At 41.7% G+C, this 17,069-nt stretch overlaps 1 protein-coding gene across 2 annotated transcripts in view; it reads left to right on the forward strand.

Moving 5' to 3' along the window:
• LOC126109635 (trichohyalin) overlaps positions 1-17,069 on the forward strand; it is a 230,864-nt gene that overhangs the window by 171,514 nt on the left and 42,281 nt on the right. For both annotated transcript variants that reach the window (XM_049914680.1, XM_049914681.1), the window contains exon 11: positions 8,675-8,849. In XM_049914680.1, coding sequence (XP_049770637.1) covers positions 8,675-8,849 — 175 coding nt within the window. The remainder of the gene's footprint in view (positions 1-8,674; positions 8,850-17,069) is intronic.

Genomic DNA, 17,069 nt, shown 5'->3' on the forward strand with positions numbered 1-17,069 from the left:
GTTATTTAATGTTGGCGAGTCAACAACAGTGTCAGTACCCTGTGAACTTCCTGCAAACATTCGTGTTGTGGGTGTAGCAGAACCAAGACTAGAAAATCGTTGTAGAACGTTTGGAAAACCGCAAAACATGCGCCACCTGTGACCCCCCCCCCCCCCCCAAAAAAGGAGGAAGGCAACTATATTTGTCATTGTTGCAAGAAGCCACTCTAACTTCATTTTCTCTAGAAAAATTTCCAGTGAGTGTAAAGGAGGAAAATTAAAAAACCTGAAAAGTACTAATGTAATTTTCATTTTTTGTATGTTTTATGGGAGTTTTTGTGTTTTTATTGTTAAATGTATAATAATAAAAAAATAAAACTAAAGCAAAAAGGAAACTTTAGAGTGCAGAATATTTGAGTTTTGGTAGCTTTTTTATTATCATGTAATTAATGTGTTCATTTTTGTAGTTTTTTGTTTAAATGTATTTTTTTCGTAAAAATAAACTTTAAAATTCGTTTTGATATATTTTCAAACAAATGTTCACTGAAATTGGTGAACGCAATTTTTGTGATACAAAAATGACCTGGGAAGTAAGGAAGGGTTAATTTAATTTAATTAGCTGAGCCAATTAAAAAAGTTCTCTGGCACGCTCGAAGTTCTCGCAACGTCTTCTTGCGGCCACGGCCAGGGTAGCAGCCGGTGCGAGGAGGTAGTCAATAGCCGCTAGCTGTGCTGGGGTCACAGCGGCCACTACGCCACCTCCTCGAAGCGGCTGTACCCCTGGCCCTGGCCGGAGTAAGGACGAGCTACGGCCGACGACATGGCTGGCATTCGTTGAACAGAGAGAGGTTATTTATTAGGCTCAAGATTGTTTTTTCATAAAATGAACACTTTTTCAGTTTAGAAGTATTTATTCACCAAATGAGAATGCATAATTAGCATGTCTTTTTATTCCTAATGAGCAATTCATCATGTCTTGGCATTGTTTCTGTGAGTCTTAAGCATGAATTTTTGACTGTTTCATCATCACGCCATATTTGGATCAGCTCCTCGACGAGCTGCAACCTTGTTGCAATGTTGATCTTCGTCGACTTCTCCTTAACAATTGCCCACACTTTAGGGTTGACGTCTGGACTATTTCCAGGACGTGGCAAAGTTTTTGCATTGTTTTTGGGTAAGAACTGTGCAACGGACTTGGCTTTATGGCAAGCGTGCATGTCGGGAAACCATTCATTCCTTCCTTCACCTGAGGTGCCTCTTTTCCAGAACTTCCCTGTACTGAGTTTGATTCATAGTGCCTGCGACAATGTAGAGTCAGCCAGTAGTACCCTTTGCTGACATGACTCTCCACACCATAGCAGATGTGGAATGTTTTAGAGTTTGTGCTGTACAAAAACTCAGAAAACACAATTCTGCGGGCATACTGGCTACTTTCTTCACATATGGAGAATATAGATAGACTAGTCAGAAAAGCAGACCTGAAAGGAATAAGAAAACTGTTTAATCAAAAAAAGTCCATAACTGCAGATGTTATATGCTTGTATGAACAGAAGGAAAAAGAAAAGAAAATTTCTCCATGTCTGTTTTCAATATTTTGTTGAAAACAAATATTCATCTTTCAAAAGAAATCTTCACACACAGATTCTGAATTGGTTTCAATAAAGTTTATTTACCTTGCCCCAGTCGCCTCCAAACTGATTTCTACTTTCATGAACCCATTTAAATCTCTTTGCACTTATTCCACGGGTAAGTTTACCTTTTTTGTGTGGACGACGAGACGGAAGCCCTGCACTAAACAAGCTTTCTGCGGACTGTGAAGCTACAAACACCAACTCCAAAGTTCTCCAGGTTCAAATCCTGACTGATGGCTCTGCTGTTGGTATTCGCCATCTGGACAAATTTATGTTGAGTCCTAGGAGACAGTCTGCTCTTACGTCCACAGTTCGCTCGATGTGCAGGACTGAAATTAAGACCATCTTTCGCTGCCTGGCAAAATGCTGCTTACAGATTTTTGTGAAATTTTGAACCTGTTTGCCATTTCTCGCTGTGAATACTGTTTTTCTTCGAGTAACAGTTTTATAGTACCGTAAATTGGGTATACTTTGACTGATTTTCAGATTAAAATGTGATTATCATGACTGTTTTTTAACTGATGTGATGTTTAAGTTTCTCAATTTGGGGGCATCTTTGAAAGGATTACACAGTGATCAGTACAACACATTTTATAAAATACAGAGGTAGTTATAGGGAGAATTGTTGGTGGTCAAAGTTACCATGGGTTCAGGGTTACATTGACCGACCTATATCTCCGCCACAACTGTCAACTATATTTCCATCTGTGGTCAATATTTCAACAACAAAGTGAAACTTTGACCACCCAGAAATAAATACATTGGTCTCAATTTATATTAAGTGCTTTATTAAGCTTTATAAAAAGAGAAAACATAGTGAGTTACATAAATGAAACAGTGTGATCCATCATCAGAATTATATAAATAATGAAAGTTACCAGGATGGAGTACTACACATATAGCCCCAAAATTGGTTCAGCATAATACCCTCAATTTCATCTAAATTAAAATATAGCTTTCCCAAATATCGCAAGTCTTGCACATCAAAAGGAAAACCCCATTCACTAACTGTCAAAGCATAATGAACAAATGTTTCTTCTTGTTCATTTGTAAATACACTTGGTCTTCCACCTTTTGCAATACTGTATTTCTTTGATGTTCCATTCATAGAAATTGTGCCACTTTTTATTGTGTCTAATGGAATCTGCATATCTTCTTCACTATAAGTGTTATACTGTCTTGCACCAGACACCTTTCTATGACTTCTCGGCATATTGTACCTGTGTAGGAGAACAATAGAAGCATAAGAACACAATGACAAGAATGTAGCTGTAAGCCTGGGGTAACACTGAAGCAGAGACGTCATGCACATGACCTCAGAAAAAGTAATATAGTGGTCAATGTATATGTTTGAAAAAAAATAATCATTGGTCTGTTATGAGAATTAAGCGAGCAACATACCTGATATACTTTAAAACATCGATGGCTTTGTTGTTATGAGATGTTGGTGGATTTTGCACAACTACCTTTAAACACACTTTTTCATATACAACTTCAAGTTTCAACAGGTTCGCCAACTGCTGCGTAAGAATATCGGCACTACATGTGCGACATCTAGCGTATATTGATGGAACTTTTCCACCAAATAGTATTCACAAAAGACGCAACTGAGAGCCAGTAGAGAGACGTAAAACTTCTCGTGCTTGAGTCGTCAAAGTAAACACAGCGGTCAAAGTATACCCAGATTACAGTAGCAACTTTTCTTGGCAACAGATCACTTTTCGGATCCATAACCAACAAATATCTGAAAAACAGAAGAATTATTGATACTAATGAAAATATTTGTGTTTCATGTCTAACAACCCTACCACAACAAAGGTCAAAAATTAATTATGATTGTAGTGTTGCTCACGCTGCTAAATATTGCATTTTCGGGCAACAACAAAGTTATATTATGTGGCAGGTGTCATCAGAGCATAGTTAATAAAGTCATTTCTTGAAATAATGGATAAACCAGGCACTCATCTTTTCTTGTTTTCCACACTGGTCTCGTTGTAAACTCATGGCTCAGTCGTCGAAAATCTAGGTAGTGATGATTCCAAGCTCGTATGCAAAGAGGCCTAGGTGTTATTCAGCGATATTATGGCTCTGAGCACTATGCGACTTAACTTCTGAGGTCATCAGTCGCCTAGAACTTAGAACTAATGAAACCTAACTAACCTAAGGACATCACACACATCCATGCCCGAGGCAGGATTCGAACCTGCGACCGTAGTGGTCGTTTGCGATATTCATAAACCATTCTTGAAGATTAAACTTTTTCAAGTTAAGACAATGGTGATGTAAAAAAGTAATCAGCACTCCGAATTTAAGTTACACTTCTTTTTTATTACTTTTGTTGCAATATCACGTAACTCGTTCCAAAACATCACTTCACAATATAAAACATACTTGAAAATATTTTCCTCACTGTTAAAGTGCACATTTCATAAACTGACTACAATTTGCGTCTTTTTAACATGACGACCAAAGCTTGATTCTCTAATAACCGCTTACGCGCCCTTAAAATCAGAGTTACAAATACGTCAATAATCATAGTGACAAAAGAAAGAATACACATAAGAATAATATCATTGCAATATATACATATCGATGTATCGAAGTACCTCTACATTAATGAAATCAAATCTGCATGTTGTCACAGAAATATGTTAACTATTTTACAGAAACACAGTAGAATATTGCTGGTAATGAGAGGTTGGGTGAGGTGCCATAATGGCTACGTAATTCAAGTACCATTACACATGGCTAGAATCCAAGTAGGGATACTCACAAATTATTGTTTGATGATACATTAAAAATAAAACGCATCTGAAGTACGTCCTAGATGAATTAAACTGTCTCAAAACCAGTTGCAGTCATGCAATTTCTGCCTCAACAACAACAATGGGCTGCTTTAGGGAGTACCACCAAAATTGTTACTGGCGCAGCTCTGCCAATAGCAAAGGCAGATGTCGCCATATAGATGTAATTGCGTGAAAATACCAATATCACATGGCTGGATAATTCCAGAGTGAGAGAAACTAGGAAATATCAGACTTTTCGTTTTGAGTCTAATATTTTTCACATCTCTGTGCAGCCCGATTAAAAGTACTTGGCGTGTTTTTTAAGTAAGTATCGTTTTGAAATTAAAAAAAGACGTGCTAAGATATCTCAATAATTTCATTTTCACATAAAAGCCTGTACCTTAATCTATGCACTGACGCCATTACAGTCTGATTCTTCCTTGCTTACGTTTTGTACTGAGTGTTTTAAAATGCCTTCGATAATCGTGAATCCCACCGACTGTGAAGTTCGGGCTGTCATAAGATTTAATAGTGCTAAAGGCCTAAAAGCGATCGATATTCATCGTGAGATCTGTGCAGTTTACGGAGAAAACATTATGAGCGATGGAATGGTAAGAAAGTGGGTGAGAGCATTTAAAGATGGCCGCACAAATGTGCATGATGAACAACGAAGTGGGCGTCCTTCGGTGGTTAATGAAAGTTTGATGCAGGAAGTGGACAATAAGGTGAGAGAAAACAGACGCTTTACGATTTCCTCCATGCCGGATGACTTTCCTAATGTTTCTCGTAGTATTTTGTATGGCATTGTGACCGAGCACTCGAATTACCGAAAATTGTGTGCACGTTGGGTACCGAAAATGTTGACGGATGTGCACAAAACCAAACGTTCAGACAGTGCATTGACTTTCCTTGAGCGGTACCACAACGACGGTGATGATTTCTTAAGCCAAATTGTTACGGGCGATGAAACATGGGCGGCCTACGTTACACCGGAATCAAAGCAACAGTCCATGGAAATGGAAATGCCTCCCGTTGGGTAGACTGTTCGCCTGGTGCAAGTCTTTCGAGTGAGCAAGGGCATCGTTTTGCTGCAAGACAATACCCGTCCGCATGTGGCGAATCAGACCAAAGATCTCATTGAAACTGTGCCACTTTTAACTGCGTCTAATGCAATCTGCATTTCTTCTTCACTGTAAGTGTTATACTGTCTTGCACCAGGCACCTTTCTATGACTTCTCGGCATATTGTACCTGTGTAGGAGAACAATAGAAGCATAAGAACACAATGACAAGAGTGTATCTGTAAGCCGTCTTCAAGACGATGACGAAGTCAAAACAGTGGTGATGCAGTGGTTAACAAGTCAGGCGGCAGACTTCTTTGAGGAGCGTATCCAAAAACTGGTACAACGTTATGACAAGTGCCTCAATATTGACGGAAATAATGTAGAAAAGTAGATTGAGGTACAGACTTTCATATAAAAATAAAATTATTGAGATATCTTAGCACGTCTTTTTTAAATTTCAAAACGGTACACACTTAAAAAACACGCCTCGTACTTGACAGTTGACATCTGTCACTCGCCGCTGCAGTGTTGCCGCATCTGCAGGCGGCTATTGCTCAGTTTAAAGGCGACACAGAAACACTGCGTATCACTTCACAAGTGCTATTAATATGTAATGCGGAGCAATGTTGGAAGCAGTCGTTGAGAGATGTTACGGAAATGGGAAATCCTCTGTCGGCAGCTGATTTTAAGCGACTAATGACTGTGGCAGTCGATGCGTTTCGTAGCACTAAATTTAAACTCATGCCCGAAGCTGACTGCAATCACGTGATGTGCAGTGTATCCAAGAAAACGGAGATCAACAATCTGTGGCAGAACAAAAATCATGATCGCCTTGTTCACAGCGTTTAGGCTAACTACTACGAGCAAACTCATGACAGAAAAAATTCGTGGTATATTTGTTTGCGTAGACATGTTTGGCTGCAAAATTTTAGTTTTTGCGGTACAAACAAACTGTAATTTCTCGCCGCCAATGGTTGCCTGAAACTACCCTCACACTGGCTACACGAGATGCCGCATTACCAGGCTGATACAAGCAGATTCCAATCGAAAAAAGAATGACAAGAATAAAAATAAGACCAAATAAAAGAGTCAACACGATGATGTAAAACGACGCAGAAAAGTATTAGAAATAAAAAATACTATACTAATTAAGTTAAAAAATGATGATTCAAGTATTTTGATTAGGCTCAGAAAAATTAAAATAGCATCACATTTAACGAGGTTTGAACGCCCGACCTTCAGCATGTCATCTTTGCACACTACCCACTGCGTCATGCCATTATTTTCCTGAAATTCGATTGTATTTGTAACTCAACTGTTCCATTCGCAATGATTAATTGACAGCCTTCATAATTTCGGCTTCATGCAATTTCGCTGGAAGCTTATCTAATGTGAGCCAATATCTGTGTTTATAATTACTGTATAAATGAGACTGAATCGTGTCTTATGCAGAAGGATCCAGGGTGTACGAAACGAGTATATTTCTTAAGCATCGTTTTTGTGTGTCTGTGTGTTTTGTTTCTGGTGTGGTTATCATGTGTGATGATATGCGAAATAAAAGGGTTGGGGATCCAAACAATGCCAGACAAGAAATTGGAACCGAACTGACCAATTGTTGTAGCACTTTGGCAACAGCGTACAGTTCGGGCGTGATGTTGAGCGCTATGATTGGAGGAAACTAGCTAAGCACATCATTTGTCAGCTGTCAAGTTATTCTGATAAGACTATAGTATCATGAATCTTGAGGTTAGGTATGTACGATAGAGTGCAAATAAACTGAAATACACTACTGGCCGTTAAAATTGCTACACCAAGAAGAAACGCAGATGATAAATAGGTATTCATTTTACAAATATATTATACTAGAACTGACATGTGATTACATTTTCACGCAATTTGGGTCCATAGATCCTGAGATCAGTACCCAGAACAACCACCTCTGGCTGTAATAACGGCCTTGATACGCCTGGGCATTGAGTCAAACAGAGCTTGGAGGGCGTGTACAGGTACAGCTGCCCATGTAGCTTCAAAACGATACCACAGTTCATCAAGAGTAGTGACTGGCGTATTGGGACGAGCCAGTTGCTCGACCACCATTGACCAGACGTTTTCCATTGGTGAGTGATCTGGAGAATGTGCTGGCTAGGGCAGCAGTCGAACATTTTCTGTATCCAGAAAGGCCCCTAGAGGACCTGCAACATGCGGTCGTGCATTATCCTGCTGAAATGTAGGATTTCGCAGGGATCGAATGAAGGGTAGAGCCATGGGTCATAACACGTATTAAATGTTCAAAGTGCCGTCAATGCGAACAAGTGGTGACCGAGATGTGTAACCAATGGCACCCCATACCATCACGCCGGCTGATACGCCAGTATGGCGATGATGAATACACGCTTCCAATGTGCGTTCACCACGATGTCGCCAAACATGGATGCGACCATCATGATGCTGTAAACAGAACCTGGATGCATCCGAAAAAATGACGTTTTGCCATTCGTGCATCCAGGTTCGTCGTCGAGTACACCATCGCAGATGCTCCTGTCTGTGATGCAGCGTCAAGGGTAACCACAGCCATGGTCTCCGAGCTGATAGTCCATGCAGCTCCAAATGTCTTCGAACTGTTCGTGCAGATGGTTAATGTCTTGCAAACGTCCCCATCTGTTGACTCAGGGATCGAGACGTGGCTGCACGATCCGTTACAGCCATGTGGATAAGATGCCTGTCATCTCGACTGCTAGTGATACGAGGCCGTTGGGATCCAGCACGGCGTTCCGTATTACCCTCCTGAACTCACCGATTCCATATTCTGCTAATAGTCATTGGATCTCGACCAACGCGAGCAGCAATGTCGCGATACGATAAACCGCAATCGCGATAGGCTACAATCAAAGTCGGAAACATGATGGTACGCAATTCTCCTCCTTACACGAGGCACCACAACAACTTTTCACCAGGCAACGCCGGTCAGCTGCTGTTTGTGTATGAGAAATCGGTTGGAAACTTTCCTGTCACCACCGGCGCCAACGTTGTGTGAATGCTCTGAAAAGCTAATCATTTGCATATCATAGCATCTTCTTCCTGTCGGTTGAATTACGCGTCGGTAGCACGTCATCTTCGTGGTGTAGCAATTTTAATGGCCAGTATATAATACCGGTATCGGTTTTAACCGACCAGTTCTTCCCATCCCCGTGCTGAGGCCAGACATGTGCCCGCAGGAGCAGGCGTCCCGGTCCAGCGAGGAAGCGGCGGCCCTGCGGGAGGAGGTGTCTCAGATCCACGCCGCCTTCGCCCGCCTACTGGAGGCAGCCTCCGCCCCCGCCATCGACGCACTGGCGCGTCGGCTCCACCAGAACAGGGACCTGCTGGCCGACATCGCCGCCGAAGGCGACGGTGAGTCATTCCTGCCAGCAGTTTCAGCGTTCTGTGTCATCTTGCATCTACATCTACATTTATACTCCGCAAACCACCCAACAGTGTGTGGCGGAGGGCACTTTATGTGCCACTGTCATTACCTACCTTTCCTGTTTCAGTCGCGTATGGTTCGCGGGAAGAACGACTCTCGGAAAGCCTCCGTGCACGCTCGAATCTCTCTAATTTTACATTCGTGATCTCCTCGGGAGGTATAAGTAGGGGGAAGCAATATATTCGATACCTCATCCGGAAACGCACCCTCTCGAAACCTGGACAGCAACCTACACAGCGATGCAGAGCGCCTCTTTTGCAGAGTCTGCCACTTGAGTTTGCTAAACATATCCGTGACGCTATCACGCTTACCAAATAACCCTGTGACGAAACGCGCCGCTCTTCTTTGGATCTTCTCTATCTTCTCTGTCAACCTGAGCTGGTACGGATCCCACACTGATGAGCAATACTCAAGTATAGGTCGAACGAGTGTTTTGTAAGCCACCTCTTTTGTTGATGGACTACATCAACAACATTTAACCTGGAATCCTCACGACAGTTCAATTTCGCATTTTTCACGGCAACATGCATTTCCACAGGTGAAAGACCCGGTAAATTATAGAATCAATACGAGACTGAGTCCCAGACCTCTAGAGCAGTAGTCCAACATTCACTGAATGAGTCGCCAGATTCCACAGATACCAGAGGTCAAACATGCACATACACTTGAATCTATTTCTTCCTATAAAACGCATGTAAAGACCATACAAAACGGTCAAACAATTTCTCAGACTTCACGTGTTCATAAAATTATTTGGCAGTGTTTTGCTTTGTTTGACATGATTGCCAAACATAATCTGCAGTATGTGCTCGAGAGACATTTTAATAAAGAAGCCTGATTTGTCAAACAAGTATCGCTGTTCACGAATGAATTTGTCAAATAACAGCCAGTGGCTTGTCAGACTATGATCTATAACTTTGATGCATCTTGAAACTGGAGCGAATTTTTAAGATTTAATGTGTGTATCCTGCATTACACCTAGTACATAGCCCACTAGTGTAAAAATACTTCGTGACATGATACTCACAGCATGGCAGTTGTTTGAAAAGTGAGATTAAATTTGACAAAATTGATCTATATGTCTGCCCAGTATTCAAAAAATAGCGTGAAATTAAAAATACCTTATTCTGCTGCCATACATAGCAACTGGCGGGAAATTGAAAAATCGAATACAGCCCATTACACTTTTGGCGTGAAATTCAAAGATCCGAGATGACAATGACGATGGAAGTTGGCTGTGAGGATACTAGGGAAGTCATGAGGTTGTCAAATTTCCCCCAGCCCCATGACATCAGAATCCAAGATGGCCATCCAAGGTGGTGAGCTGGGCAGTTTGCATGGTGTCACAGTCCAACACTGTCAGGCACTACAATTTTGTGAGATTTTCGACAGTGAGTTGCTTTGTTTGATATATCTGTCAAACATACACTGAGGTGGCGAAATTCTCGGGATAGCAATACACACATACAGGGTGGTCCATTGATCGTGACCGGGCCAAATATCTCACCAAATAAGCGTCAAATGGAAAAACTACAAAGAACAAAACTTGTCTAGCTTGAAGGGGGAAACCAGATGGCGCTATGGTTGGCCCGCTAGATGGCACTGCCATAGGTCAAACGGATATCAACTGTTTTTTTTTTTAATAGGAACCCCCATTTTTTATTACATATTCGCGTAGTACGTAAAGAAATATGAATGTTTTAGTTGGACCACTTTTTTCACTTTGTGATACATGGCGCTGTAATAGTCACAAACATACGGCTCACAATTTTAGACGAACAGTTGGTAACAGGTAGGTCGATGTTGATGTAGCACTCCCAACACCGACGTTTTTGAGATTCCCGATTCTCGCGCAATTTGTCTGCTACTGATGTGCGGATTATCCGCGACAGGAGCTATAACACCTACTTGGGCATCATCATTTGTTGCAGGTCGTGGTTGACGTTTCACATGTGGCTGAACACTTCCTATTTCCTTAAATAGCGTAACTATCCGGCAAATGGTCCGGACACTTGGATGATGTCGTTCAGGATACCGAGCAGCATACATAGCACACGCCCGTTGGGCATTTTGATCACAATAGCCATACATCAACACGATATCGACCTTTTCCGCAATTGGTAAACGGTCCATTTTAACACGGGTAATGTATCACGAAGCAAATACCGTCCGCACTGGCGGAATGTTACGTGATACCACGTGCTTATACGTTTGTGACTATTACAGCGCCATCTGTCACAAAGCGAAAAAAGTGGTCCAACTAAAACATTCAAATTTCTTTACGTACTACACGAATATGTACTAAAAAATGGGGGTTCCTATTTTTAAAAAAAACGCAGTTGATATCTGGTTGACCTATGGCAGCGCCATCTAGCGGGCCAACCACAGCGCCATCTGGTTTCCCCCTTCAAGCTAGACAAGTTTGGTTCCTTTTAGTTTTTTGGTTTGACGCTTATTTCGTGAGATATTTGGCCCGGTCACGATCAATGGACCACCGTGTATAGGGTGTCTGCAGGATGATCATTAATAAAACCGACAAACTACAGGGATTGATTCCTGACTGGAAAAAGAGGAAAAAAGGTCCTTTGAACATGTGTCCAGAAATGCATAGTTACCATCGTAGACGGTGCTCACGAATGAAAAGTTCCTCTGACCATGTGCACGTGTGTTCTTCGTGTGTTGCAGGCTGTGATATTGAAGCAGCATACTGTAAGCAACAGAATGGCTCGTCGGTAAAGAGGACTGATGACAGAAGTTCCACAATTGTGGAAAAACCATTGACAAAGTCCTTCCTGTAGTGGAAAATCTGCTGTGATAATCCCTGCACTCGTTTTAGGTGACAGGGATAGTAGCGGTTGCCATACAGGATTCACATAATCGTACTCTGGCTTACAACAGGCTCCTTGCCTGGAACTTGTACTAGGGTTGGCCTCAATATCCTTCAGAATCCGGTCCTCCAAATCTCGAGTATGAACAGTCCGTTGCCACCCTGCACGTTCATCTGCCTGAGAGGGCCCATGATCACACAAACGCTAAATGAGGGCTTGAAATGCCGTGTGATGCGGTTGGTGTCTGTGAGGGTGCTTGTTTTGGTCTAGTTATTACTGTTGACCCCGATAGCTGAATGCCCAGCGTGACAAACTGTCGAAGGGGCCCGGGTTCGATTCCCAGATGGGTCAGGGATTATCTCCGCTCAGGAACTGGGTGTTGTGGTGTCTTCATCATCATTTCAACCCCATCTTTCGCGCAGGTCGCCCAATGTGGCATCGAATGTAATAAGACCATCACCAAGGCGGCCGGGCCTGCCCCGTAACGGGCCTCCCGGCCAATGACGCCAAACTCTCATTTCCATTTTTACCCTGTATGGTTGTGGTTGTTGTTGTGGTCTTTAGTCCTGAGACTGGTTTGATGCAGCTCACCGTGCTACTCTATCTTGTCCAAGCTTCTTCATCTCCCAGTACCTACTGCAACCTACATCCTTCTGAATCTGCTTAGTGTATTCATCTCTTGGTCTCCCTATACGATTTTTACCCTCCACTCTGCCCTCCAGTACTAAATTGGTGATCCCTTGATGCCTCAGAACATGTTCTACCAACCGATCCTTTCTTCTAGTCAAGTTGTACCACAAACTCCTCTTCTCCTCGACTCTATTCAATACCTCCTCATTAGTTACGTGATCTACCCATCTAATCTTCAGCATTCTTCTGTAACACCACATTTCGGAAGCTTCTATTTACTTCTTGTCCAAACTATTTATCGTCCATGTTTCACTTTCATACATGGCTACACTCCATACAAATACTTTCAGAAACTACTTCCTGACACTTAAATCTATACTCGATGTTAACAAATTTCTCTTCTTCAGAAACGCTTTCCTTGCCATTGCCAGTCTACATTTTATATCTTCTCTACTTTGACCATCATCAGTTATTTTGCTCCCCAAATAGCAAAACTTTACTACTTTAAGTGACTCATTTCCTAATCTAATTCCCTCAGCATCACCCGACTTAATTCGACCACATTCCATTATCCTCGTTTTGCTTTTGTTGATGTTCATCTTATATCCTCCTTTCAAGACACTGTCCATTCCGTTCAACTGCTCTTGCAAGTTTTTTGCTGTCTCTGACAGAATTACAATGTCATCGGCGAACCACAAAGTTTTTATTTCTTCTCCATGGATTTTAATACCTACTCTAAATTTTTGTTTTGTTTCCTTTACTGCTTGCTCAATATACAGATTGAATAACATCGGGGAGAGGCTACAACACTGTCTCACTCCCTTCCCAACCACTGCTTCCCTTTCATGCCCCTCGACTGTTATAACTGCCATCTGGTTTCTGTACAAATTGTAAATAGCATTTCGCTCACTGTATTTTACCCCTGCCACCTTCAGTATTTGAAAGAGAGTATTCCAGTCAACAGTGTCAAAAGCTTTCTCTAAGTCTACAAATGCTAGAAACGTAGGTTTGCCTTTCCTTAATCAATTTTCTAAGATTGGTCATAGGGTCAGTATTGCCTCACGTGTTCCAACATTTCTACAGAATCCAAACTGATCTTCCCCGAGGTCAGCTTCTAACAGTTTTTCCATTCGTCTGTTAAGAATTCGTCTTAGTATTTTGCAACCATGACTTATTAATCTGATAGTTCGGTAATTTTCACATCTGTCAACACCTGCTTTCTTTGGGATTGGAGTTATTATATTCTTCTTGAAGTCTTAGGGTATCTCGCCTGTCTCGTACATCTTGCTCCCCAGATGGTAGCGTTTTGTCAGGGCTGGCTCTCCCAAGGCTATCAGTAGTTCTAATGGAATGTTGTCTACTCCCAGCGAAGGAGCACCTAGATGAGAATGATTTGACAGATTACTGCGAGAAGAATTTGACAGAACATTCAAAGACCTGAGTTGAAACAGAGCCCCTGGAGTAGACGACTCTCTGTCAGAACTACTGATAGCCCGTGATGACTGGGTGTTGTGTGATGTCCTTAGGTTAGTTAGGTTTAAGTAGTTCTAAGTTCTAGGGGACTGATCACCATAGATGCTAAGTCCCATAGTGCTCAGAGCCATTTGAACCGTACTGGTAGCCTTGGGAGAACCGGCCATCACAAAACTCTTCCATGTGGTACGCAAGATGTATGAGACAGGCGAAATACCCTCACACTTCAAAAAGAATATAATAATTTCATTTCCAAAGAAAGCAGGTGATTGATGGCAGGTGCAAAAATTACAGAACTATCATTTTAGTAACTTATGGTTACAAATTACTAACACGAATTATTTATAGAATGGAAAAACTGTTAGAAGCCTGACGTCGGAGAAGATTGCGGACAAATATAGGAACACGCAACACGATACTGACACTATGGCCTATATTAGAAGAAAGGTTAAGGAAAGGCAAACCTACATCTATAACAATTGTAGATTTAGATGACGATTTTGACACAGTTGACTGGAATACTATCTTTGAATTTCTGAAGGCAGCAGGGGTAAAATACAGGGATTGAGAGGCTATTTACAACTTGTACAGAAACCAGATAGCAGTTATAAGAGTCGAGGGGCATGAAAGGGAAGCAGTCGTTGAGAAGGGAGTGAAACGGGGTTGTCGCCGATCCCCAATGAATTTTAATCTGTAAAGGAAACCAAAGAAAAATTTGGAGTAGGAGTTAAAGTTCAGGGAGAAGAAATACGATGACATTGTAATTCTGTCAGAGACTGCAAAGGACTTGGAAGAGCAGTTGAACGGAATGGACAGTGACTCTAAAGGAGGGTGTAACATGAACATCAACAAAAACCGGACAAGGATAATTGAATGTAGTCGAATTAAATCAGGTGCTGCTAAGGGAATTATATTAGGAAATAAGATAAACAGTTTAGACAAGAAGGTTTTGCAATGTGGTCCTACAGAATGATGCTGAAGATTAGATGGGTAGATAATAGAACTAATGAGCAAGTACTGAATAGAACTGATGAGAAAAGAAATTTGTGGTACAACCTGATTAGAAGATGGGATTGGTATATAGGAAACATTCTGAGAGGCCAAGGGATTACGAATTTAGTATTGGAGGGAAGTGTGGGGGGGTTTGGTAGTTTGAGACCAAGAGACGAATACAGTAAGAAGATGCAACAGGATGTGGGTTGTAGTAATTATTTGGAGATGAAGAAGCCTGCACAGGATAGAGTGGCATAGAGAGCTGCATCAAACCAGTTTCCGAACTGAAGACAACAACAACAAAACAACAAGGTGCAAATCGGCATAGCTAATCGAACGTCCCACAAACAATGAAACGCGCATGTATACCTGCTACCGACATGCCTTCCTAGTCAAACAATGCCTCTGCATTGGTATTGTTACAGTCTGCTGTTTACAGGGTCAGTTCAAAATGTTTAAAACAACTGAGGGATGAGAGTATAAGCATCGCTTTCTGAAGGGAACTGAATAATTGACTGTTATAGTAAGTGCCTATTTATAAGTTATGTGAGTTACTATTGAATTATCACATATTTTTTCCTAATGGTCAATTAGTCTGTGTATAGTTGTAGGTATGGTCAGAGATTGCAGGGCCCCTGCATTATTTTTTGTAATATATTAAAATACTTATACTCCTTATCTCTTAAAACATTTTGTAGTAGAACAGGTACAAGTACAAAAACATTTTATTTTCCGTACCATATTTTGAAGATTTTTTGGAATAACAAACATGACATACACAGTACAGGATATCTCCAAGAAAGTTTACATTTGATGTGCCAAAATAAAATAGGGCTTAAAGTCTATTGACAAAATCTTTATTTATTAATGAGACGGACAGTTTAGGAATTTACTTCTTAAAACCAATGTCATCTAAATGCAATCCGGCCCACCTAAAGAACTCATTTAAACGATGAAATTTTGCTTGACGACTAGGCTGCCACTTCACTACGGATATTTCCTTTCAGTTGCTCCAGAGAAGTCGGATTATTGACATATACTTTAGATTTGACATAAGAACAATATCGTCCCCTTCAAAGTAGTTCCCTTCAGTAGCTAAACATCGGCGGAGTCGTCGTTCTCAGTCTTGGTAGCAGCACTGAAAGACTTCAACTGGTGGGGGCTTTTAATGTGTCAAGCACACTCATTTGAATGTTCTCCAGAGTCCCAAAATGACTTTCTTTTAAGACTTTTCCAGTTTTGAGAAATGAAGGTCACAAATACTCAGATCAGGTGAATAGGGATTCTGTGGGACAATAGGAATGGCATTTGGGGTCAAAAATTCCGAGATGGACGTGGCTGTGTGACGTGGGGCATTGTCATGATGGAGAATCCACTTGTCCGCAATGTCTGTTCTCACTCGGTTCACCATCTTCTTGAGCCTTTCAAGGACATCTTTGTACTTGGTTGACAGTTTGTCCTGGAGAAACAGTCTCAGAAGAGCACACACACATTCGAAGTTTTCGTCGGTTTTTTAAGTTAGTCTCCCTGAATGAGACTGCCGTGGCACGCACAGCCACACAAACGCAACGGTCGGCTACTGCGGCAGAGTTAAGCGGCGCCTGCAACTTAGTACCGGTGCAATCCGCCAGCCGGCGCTACAGGCGTTCCCGCCAAACATTCAATCAACCGTGAACTGCGCACACACACGAGCCGTTTTCTGGCGTGGATGGTCACACTATGATATCACCACCTGCCAATCAGGGATCGCCAACAGCCGCCAGTCATCACTCCAGAATCAGCGGAGGAAAACTGGACCTGCTGTGTTAAATAGCCGGAAGAAAGGAAAGCAGGTGTCTTTCGACCCGCCTCGGGCTGCCGCCCGGAAGAGACTTCGACGCAACCTGAACGTTCAGGTGCCACGTCTTCGCTTTGCCAGCCAACGACCCTGGACTCCCCGTCTACTTCCTTGGCATCCGCCGGAAAGTGTCGAGAGAAAACCCGACAAAGGAATGTAAATTCAGTTCAGTTTGCTAATATTTCAATTCAATAAGGTGGCATAATTCTTTCGCTTGTTTTAAAACTTTGGTAGGAGAAGAAGCTTTTTGTTTTCGAAGGAAGTTTATCTTTTTGTAAAATTAAGCGGTGGCCTTGCTCCACCTAAAAAAATTTATTTGTTCACAAACGGGCGTTAATCTGTGGATAGAACAGAGATTAATCTTCAATGTGTTCTCGACTTTCCAA

This window comes from Schistocerca cancellata, chromosome 12 (genome assembly GCF_023864275.1).
Source record: "Schistocerca cancellata isolate TAMUIC-IGC-003103 chromosome 12, iqSchCanc2.1, whole genome shotgun sequence".
Lineage (NCBI taxonomy): Eukaryota > Metazoa > Arthropoda > Insecta > Orthoptera > Acrididae > Schistocerca > Schistocerca cancellata.